At 42.0% G+C, this 9,718-nt stretch overlaps 1 protein-coding gene across 1 annotated transcript; it reads right to left on the reverse strand.

The window, feature by feature from the left end:
- Positions 1 to 7,628: 7,628 nt before the first annotated feature.
- On the reverse strand, positions 7,629 to 9,716 carry KCNA5 (potassium voltage-gated channel subfamily A member 5; the record flags this gene model as incomplete). The annotated part of the gene is made up of 1 exon (XM_006027813.2): positions 7,629 to 9,716. A coding segment is annotated over one exon (1,380 nt), but the record flags the coding sequence as incomplete, so codon positions are not given.
- Positions 9,717 to 9,718: the final 2 nt, after the last annotated feature.

The raw sequence follows: 9,718 nt of genomic DNA on the forward strand, positions 1-9,718 counted from the left end.
AATACCTTTTTCTAATTAAAACATTCCACAATTTCACTACATAATACTACAATAGTAATAATAATAATAATGCGTATTTTCACATTAACGTTTCTCGTCTTTAAATAACCCTTTTATGCAGCACAGCCTTGAAAATTACAGTGTTTTATAAAGCAAAAAACCCTCAGAAAGTTCCCTGAAAATTCACACTAAAACCTTCCCTCAATTACACCCCCTCAGATTTTTCAAGTCACTTAAACAAGAGAAAACGGAATTGTAAGTTTATACTGCTTAAGTCATTCAAATCTCTTTTCAGCTGTCCATAAGATATCACATGCAGTTTTTAGTGACATGAAGCTTTGGCTGGATGAGGGGAAGGAACACTGGACTTGCCAAGGAGAATTAAGGACAGTATGATCTAACTAATTCTGACTACTCTGGGGTGGGCGAAGAGAACTCTGCACCAGATTTGGGAGGTTGGAGATTCACTATGAGAACTGCCACTAAAATGCTGCCATAAACACCATATGGAAGGTCTCCACCTTGGCCTGGCCCCAATCAGGCAGCAGAACCTCACATTTCTGTGCTACTTCCTATTCTTCTTTCCACAAGATTTAAACTGCACCCAGGCCTATCACATTTGAGTGCTGGCAAATTGCAAACCTGAATGTGGAGGTCTGTCATTTTACGGTTTCTTGAAGGTTGAACAAGGAAGGATATAATGCTGTCTGGATGCTCACCTTGCTGGGGTCATCTGACCCCAGCAGTCTTTCCTGCCCAAGCACTGGGGGGGTTGGACCTGATGATCTCAAGAGGGACCTTCCAGCCCCTACCATCTATGAACAAATAATCTATAAGAGAAATAGTAATGGAGTTAGTTGCTGGGAGACATGATTTGAGAGAGGCTGAGGGAGACCTAAATTTATTTAATCTACCTCCACCCAGTGATCCAAACAGACTGGAGAAGAAAGAGAAAAAGGAGAAAAACAATCTCCAGAAATCAGTAAGAATAAAGTATAACATGATGTTATCAAAATCCCATTGTGCTCTCATCAGAAACACACATTTCTCTGCCAATCAATCCTAACAACGTGTGTACCTAAAATGGAGGAATGTTAGTTATGCTCAATGTTAAGCATATCTTTTAAGTCAGGCAGCTGCATGGTTCTGTTAACAAAGGAATAATTTTATCATGCCACTCATCAAATTCACTGCTTCAACAAGGTAAGAGCTCTCAGGCTGATAAAGATCAGGTACCTCACTTTTTGAGACAAGTTACTGTCAAAACTTGGCCACCAAAGTCTGAGGCACTTACAATATGAAAAGGGTTTGCAGCATGAGGTGCAATGTCAGTGGAGGCAAATGTACATCATCAGCAAAAGTGCAGAGTGTAAAACAACGCTGAGTTTAGTCCCTGCTGTTCTGACTATGCTTTCCACAGAATAACGAGCGACATTCTGTGCGGCACACTGCCGTCAAAACACAGCAGTGCTATATGTCTTTCACTTTGCTCGCATGCATGTCATAAAATGCTACAACCCGTATTGATTTCTTTGGAAACCTAATCTCACTGTAATAGTAAACATGAGTTGACAGATGATATAGCAGAGAAGTTGAGGGATCTTTAATGTGATTGTGAAAATGTGACATTTTTGGTAAACATTGTCTAGGGTAATCCGTCATGCAGTAATCATTTGGATTATCTGTGAATCCAGTCCTTAAACAGAAACAGAAACATGCTTTAGATAATACTTCTTTCAGTAAGGAAGATGATTAGTGTCCTGCCAGGCAAGGAATTTCTTAGCTGTAATTTGGCTCACACACAACTAAAATCCAAGGTAACACAATTTCACTGAAGTCAACCTCCCTGATCTTGATCTTGCTTAAACTGATGCAAATTTAGTGTAACACCAGATGAGCAAATGGAGTTATACATCTACAAAAGCAGTGGAAGTGAGATCGCAATCACACCCAATGGATTTCAGGGGAGTTACTTTGGATTCATGTTGGTGTAAATAAAATCAAAATTGGTACATCCATATTTGACATCCAGTCCATGAATAAAAATCAAAGGGTGGACAAACCTTCAATCATAAACTGGCGTTATGGTTTTGGAAGGCAGATTGACACATCTTCCAACGGCTGGATTCCTTGAGCTGACATTAGGTCTGGACAGTCATCTGACTTATGTTCTTGTAACTGGGAAGTAACTCCGCATGAGTATGTGGTGTATACAGCTGGAGTGAATGCAGAATCAAGTCCTTTCCATTTATGATGGGGAATTAATTAAGTTATGCAGTGCTGACTGTGTACAAAGATCTGCTATAAACCAGGAATTGGTATTACTGAGCTGATTTCAATGAAACTATGCTAATTTGTAACAGCTAAGGATCTGGCCTGTGATGATATTTTGTTTTCTTTAATTTAGGATGGTTTCCCCCAGATAATTATCAATAAGTAAGACATAGGTATGTGGGAACTGATGCATACCAAATAAGAACACTAGATTACAGGAACAAGAATTTGCATTGCAATAATTCTAATGCTACATAAATGCTGCTTTCTCCCCTCCTTTTAATAAGTTCATATTTATCTTTATAAATCAGTGTCAATGAATTATTCAGCCACAGCATTATTACTATTAATACTAGCATAAACAGTATTATTACCAGCAATACTAGTAATAGCACAATGTTATTAGAAGATTTATCAATAGCTATGCTTATTATTGGCAGTTTATTTATACAGTGTTTCACATGATGCCTTATAGGACAGAGAGAGAGAGAGAGAGATTTCCTGTAGGCCTCTGTTGGAGAAGGCACAGTGTTTGCTACTACCATGAGCAGACCCACTCTAGTCACGTAGCAAACACTACGCTCCATAGCAAGCATTTGCATAACCAGAGCTTAAATTAAGGTGAAAACAGATGGAACTGGAGAAGTTGAAGGACTTGAGAGAGGCGAGAGTATGTGCCAATATGGTAAGATAGAAATGTTGTACTAATATCAATGTTAATACAAGTTTTAGTAGCTTTAATGTTACATGCTTATTGCAAAATATGAGATAGTGCTTAACAGAATAATTATCATTATGTAATATCTGCTACTTTTGATTAAAAAATAGTCATAGCTAAATTAACTGAAGAGGGGAGGTCAGTCCTCATAAAAGGAAGGACAAATCACAGTAGCAAGAGTGAGCCTTAGAGCAAGCAGTTCCTATTAAAGCTTAACCTCACACTATCCCCACAGCACCTCAATCTTGAACTCGGTCAACCTTTTCATTACAGTTAAAGGTCTTTCCAGAGCACAGATTACAAACTCAGCCAAACTATGGCATTCTGTCATTTGCATATATTTTAAAACCAAGGTCCCAACTAGCTCTGTAAAGATCCCACTTCATTTTTAAAATAAAAAATAGTCAAAGCAACTCTACTATCCTGGCCACATTTCAATGCAGCTAACTACATTTTACCAAATTATCCCTACTTTTTTCAGATGAATAGTTACTCATTACTCCTGAGCAGTGTTACTATAATGTTAAATCATCACCATGCTCTAAACCAAGGCATTTTTTCCCCTGAGTAAACCAAATCCTAGGCTGTGTCTCTAGCTAGCATCCCTGCTGTTCAATAGTTTAGACGGAAGCATCAATACGCAGAGAGGAAAGGAAGCTACCCAAGAATGTTCCCACTCTGTATACCAGTGTGACATAAGCCATGGGACCATACAGGGAAATGGGGAACTGTCAGGGGAAATAGTGTGAGAAACCAGGAAACAGCCGCTGGAAGCATCGTTTTCCTTTAGCGTAGTCAAAACAAATAAACGGGGAAAAAAACACAAAGTGGGATTTGTTAAGGCCGCTTGAAGCAGCATTAACTGTCCTTCTGTCCTGAGCGACCCTACTGGGGAGGTCACAAAGCACAAATACTGGCTTAGAGCCAGTGGCTGCACAGCCACCAAACCCAGCCTTGCCGCTGCTGCTAGGTGTCAGCATGCAGCGGCAAACAGCAACACAGAAGATGAGTGTCCTCATAATTATACTTTGCGAACTGCAGTGGAAGGGACCCTGATTTACATGCCACTGTCAGGCGCTGCCAACAGGTACTTAGGTACCACCACTAGCCCAGTGTAGAAAAAAGTAATGCTGTCTTAAATAAAAAAATTCCTGCTCCACAAACATTTTTTGTTAACTCAGCATTTTCTGTTTACACATTTTGCAGGTAGGAAAGGAATTTGGCACCAATTGCCCATAAAGCATTTTTGCTGTTAATTGCAATCTCATCAGTTTTATCATGACGGTATTACCTTGTACATGATGTGAAGGAAAGTCCCCTGAGACGAAGCTGAGCAAGCCAAACTCATATCAGTGGAGACCCAAAACAAGACTCAGGCCAGCATCTCAAAAATGGAGGGCTAATGCATCCTAAATGCACTGTGCCATCCTGTCCCAAATTACACATCATTAATAACAATCCCATGAGTTTGAGTTACAGAGAAATAAAGCAACATGAGTGGCTGCATAATGAGAACACTGTCCAAAAGTCTTGACAGGAAATCACCCTGCTCTTCAAACTTGCATTCATTTATTTTAATAAACTATTCCATTAAGTGGCTTGGGTTGCTCTAAAGAGGGTTTAATTCAGTTTGTTTTAAATTCCAGGACAGCTAACGTAAAATCAAAGCGGCTTGCAGAGATTTCCTTCCTGAAATGAATGTCACAGTAGAGAAAAAAACATTAACTCCCTTCTTGTGTCACTGATAATACATTAACTTTCTCATATCAGTATTCTCTTTCTATCCTTTCCCCTCACTTCCTTTGTAAAGAGTGCAAAATAGCACTTCTGTGACAATTCTCATGGCTCTTCTTTTCCTGCCAACCCAGGTGCTAGGACCCAATGCCTGATCCTGTCCACAATGAAATTGGTGAATAGTTTTGCCACTGAAGTACATGGGAACAGAACCAGGCCCTTGCAGTTGGAAATTTGTTGAAAATATTCACAGACAGGGCCAGGCTTGCAACTCTTATACACGTAAGCCATCCTTGCTGGTGTGGCCAGTACTATTGCTTCTCATAGTGAATGTTTTTGTGAGTAACGATGATGCTCATAAGCAAAGACTGCAGGACTAGGCAATCATCCTGTAATAGGAAATTGTTGTTTTGATTCTGGTATGTCATACATCACTTCAGGCTCAACAGTGCATATGCCGAACACTTTAAAGGCATCTGTGTATCTAATTCCATACACTGAAGGCCATGAGAATTGTTGATTCTCTAAAGCTTTGCTGAGGTACACACTTAGCTTTAAGCCCATGAGTAGTCGCACATGTTTAAATGCTTGGCTGAAAAGGGTGGATTTCAGCATGGGCTTAAAGCTAAACATAGTCTTTTTTTGCTGAACTGGGGCCTCAGCATTTCTTAAATCCCACTAGTCAGTACACTGCAGGAGCTCTGTCTTTATAAAGCCAATCCTTTGCTATTAGGAAAGAAGATACCAAACCGGAGATCAAAACGCAGGACTGACAATTGGTTTAAGAAGCCAACCCAAACAAACATTTGTGGTTGGACCTGAAGAAATAATTGCCTTTCTGTTTATTTAAAACTTCTTTCATTTTATTATGGAAGAAATAAGGCAGTCAAACACCACGCACTAACAAAACATCAAATTACCTGTTTGAATTTTCAAAGCTGAAAGGAGGAAGAGTGATTTTTGACCAGCTGCAAAGAGACTCCTTTGCATCCAGACTTTGATGGGTGCCAAGTACCTGCAACTCATTCTAAGGCAAATAGTGCTCTCAGTTACAGCATGGCATATGCAGTCACTGAGGGTGGAATTTGACCAACCTACTTTATTTAGTTAAGAGCACTTAGTACCTCTCAACACTGAGCCCTCTGCTACTTCCCCTACTCATTAGGTCTGATTCTCCTCCCACCTGGATCAGTGTTACTCGATTGACTGTGGTTACTAGTATGTATTACTTGTACTTTGCTAGCACCCAGAGGATCAGAGCTCCATTGTTGCCCAGGGAACTGTGCAAATATGATGATGATCCCTGCCCTGAAGAGCTTACCGTTTAATTTACGAGAAGACCATGGTGTGACAATCAACAATGGATGACATAAGGAAGGGAGGACAAAGGTAATGGTGACAGGAAGACATGGTTGTAACTCAGATCCTTTGAACCTCGCTTGGTGCGGTAGTCCTTATTTTGGTGGGTCAAAAGAGGTTAGTGGACGCCAAAAGGACTACTTACCTGACAAAAAACAGCTCAATAAGGTTGGGGTGGGGGTCAAAACTTAAAAAAACCCCTGCAACTAGCAGACTGCACTACTACCCAGTCCTTTAACTTTACATTCTACCTTTCTTGAGGCCCAATCCTACACTTTTCACAAAGGCAAATTCCCAATGAAGCATGGCAGGGGTCAAGGGATGTGCCTGTCGCATGAATGCATCAGGGTCAGGCCCTTTATTTGTCACATCTGTGATGAATTATTTCTCAATATACAGGAGCACCACAACAAATTTAGAGGACAAATGTTCAGTCTTAACAGGAAAAATAATTCTGCCTTCCTTTTGCAGGCAAATTCCTACATCCCCTTCCCCCAGGTTTTGGATTGGGCCCTTGGACATGCTTCGTTTTATCAGTCCTCTCATCTGGCATGTATATTTTTATTCAAATGGGAAAGAAAAAATATTGTTCTTTTTTTCCCCCTTGTCATTAATCATCATGGTAAAGAATGGATGACCAAACATTTGTGTCTGGAATGTTAAAAGACCATTTTGCAAGGCTGCTTAATGCCTATCTCTGTGCATACATTTTTACTTTCTTGCATAAGATATTCAATGCATCATAAATTTTGATAAAAACAAACCTTGACTGTTGATTATCAAAGACTTCTCTTCCATCATCTGCAACTCTTGTTGTGCCACTGTTCATAGTAAAGGCATCAAATATCCTTCAGGAATGCAAAAGGAATTTGCAAAAAGGTGCATCCTTTGCAATAAAATTTACAATGCAGGCTTAAAAGTAATGAATCAGCTTCATGTCAGTCTTCACAACAGTTGCTGTACAGTACCATATTATCAAGATGAAGATAATTTGCCATTTGCCATTCAAGAATATGTAAATTGTAAAATCCATAGCATTATAAAGGTTTGGTATTGAAATTAAAGGGAAAAAAGAAGACAGAACTCATTTTGGTGAAAGATGATTCTTTCCTTCTCAGTCCAAGCTATAAGCCATGTGATGTCAGATTCTTTATGTGCCATCCATTTCCAAAATGTAATAATTAAAAACAGTGAGCCGTCTACAAAAGCAGCACAGATCTGCAGTGTGACTGATACATGTGTTTAAAGGAATTTGGAGTGTAAATAAAATAAAAAACAAAAACAAAAAACTTTTGCAGATACTGCACCAGTAAGTAGCTTTCAAGTTATTACCACCCACCCCTTAATGTTTTTGATCTGTTGTGCACTTGGATCAAAAATAGTAACAGTAAACAAAATCCTATATTTAAAAAAATCCTGCAAATGCACCAATGGTAGAAAACTACAAAAAAATAAATAAGCTGCATATTTTTTTCTGGGATAGAAAGCACAGGATTGAATTATTCAAAATTGTGAAACAGTGAGATTGTTAATAAAAGCATTTATAAAGAAACATATCTACAATATTTAATAAATTAAGGCTCACAAGAAACTAACATCTTATCAACAGCAAAGTTTTCTGTTGTAGGGGTAAAAGCACCAAATTCACTTCACAAACTAGATAACCAGATCTGAACTGATCACAAGGAGAAATCTGATAGTGTATCATAGCTAACATTTCTAGTGCTTTAATGAAGTCATGTTTCACATGAAAAAATAATCTCCTTTCACCCATAAATACAGTTATACAGATACAAAATATATCGAGATAATTTCAGTTTGAAACTACAGTACCAAAAAGAAAAATCCATTCACCCTCCACACACAAGCACACCTTTCCAACCCTTTAATACTAAACTTTGAGCAAGTGAATTGGTTATGCGACCCATTTAAAGTCACTGTTTGCTAAAATAAGTGTCTACCAATTACATTTGCACTGTAATAATTTACCAGCTCCTGCATCATGGAGAGTAACTTATTCTTAGTCTATTTTAAAAATAGGTGACCCTTTGTGTCATGGAAAAAGAACATAAAAACATGTATTCTTGGAGGTCTGTTTAGACCAGTGGTCAATTATAAAATATAGTCAAACTTAATGTACTAAGCGGTACCAAAATTATAATTACAACACCAACAACAACAACAACATCATTAACGTTTCCAATACCAGCAAACCCTGCTGTCTCTCTGAACCCCGACTCAGTGCCTTTTCTCACAGGTCTGTTTCCCTACTGGTGTCCAGGCAGAGCGCATACAACGATTTTCTGAGATCTACGTTGCTCTTAGCTTTGATATTGGCTTTCTCCAAGGAGCCGGTGCCATTGTTGATCCCTTCACAGTTTTCCAAGTGCACAACAGATTTGCTCAGAGAGTCTTTACTGCCGGATCTTTTCAGCTCCCCCTCGGCCGAGCTGCCCTGGGTACCACTGGCCTCGTCTTTGAGGATGCTCTGTTCTTCTTGGTCAGTCTCCCGGTGGTAGAAGTAGTTGAAGTTGGACACGATGACGGGCACAGGCAGGGCTATGGTCAGCACGCCAGCGATGGCGCACAAAGAGCCCACAATCTTGCCCCCGACGGTGACGGGCCTCATGTCCCCATAGCCCACTGTGGTCATGGTCACCACTGCCCACCAAAACGCATCGGGGATGCTGGAGAAGTGGGAGTCGGGGTCATCGGCCTCAGCAAAGTACACGGCGCTGGAGAAGAGGATGACTCCGATGAAGAGGAAGAAGATGAGGAGCCCCAGCTCCCTCATGCTGGCTTTCAGCGTCTGCCCCAGAATCTGCAGCCCCTTGGAGTGCCGGGAGAGCTTGAAGATCCGGAAGACCCGGACCAGGCGGATGACACGGAGGATGGCCAGCGACATGGCTTGCTGCTGGCCGCCGTTGCTGGTGGCAGGAGTCCCGGGCTGCGGCTGCTCTTGGGCCAGCTCAGTGCCCAGCGTGATGAAGTAGGGGATAATGGCCACGATGTCGATGATGTTCATGATGTTCCTGGAGAACTCGGGCTTGCTGGGGCAGGCGAAGAAGCGCACCAGCAGCTCGAAGGTGAACCAGATCACGCATGTCGTCTCGACGATGAAGAAGGGGTCTGAGAGGCCGCTGGGGGGCTGCGCGGCGGGCGCGGGCTCGCGGCCCGGGGTGCCGTTGGTGGCCGGGGGCAGGGGCACCTGCAGCTCCCGCTCGTCGCGGAACTCGGGCAGGGTTTCCAGGCAGAAGGTGATGATGGAGATGAGGATGACCAGCACGGAGACGATGGCGATGCCCCGCGCCGAGCTGGAGCTCTCGGGGTACTCGAAGATGAGCCAGACCTGGCGCTGGAACTCGTTGCAGGGCAGGGGCTTCTCCTCCTCCTGGATGAAGCCCTCGTCCTCGCGGAAGCGCTCCATGGCCTCCTGGCCCAGCTGGTAGAAGCGGATCTCGTCGGCGAAGACGTCGATGGAGACATTGACGGGCCGGCGCAGCTTGCCGCCCGACTGGTAGAAGTAGAGGATGCCGTCGAAGCTGGGCCGGTTGCGGTCGAAGAAGTACTCGTTGCGCAGCGGGTCGAAGTACCGCATGCGCTTGGCCGGGTCGCCCAGCAGCGTGTCCGGGA

This window comes from Alligator sinensis, unplaced genomic scaffold (assembly GCF_000455745.1).
Source record: "Alligator sinensis unplaced genomic scaffold, ASM45574v1 scaffold177_1, whole genome shotgun sequence".
NCBI lineage: Eukaryota > Metazoa > Chordata > Crocodylia > Alligatoridae > Alligator > Alligator sinensis.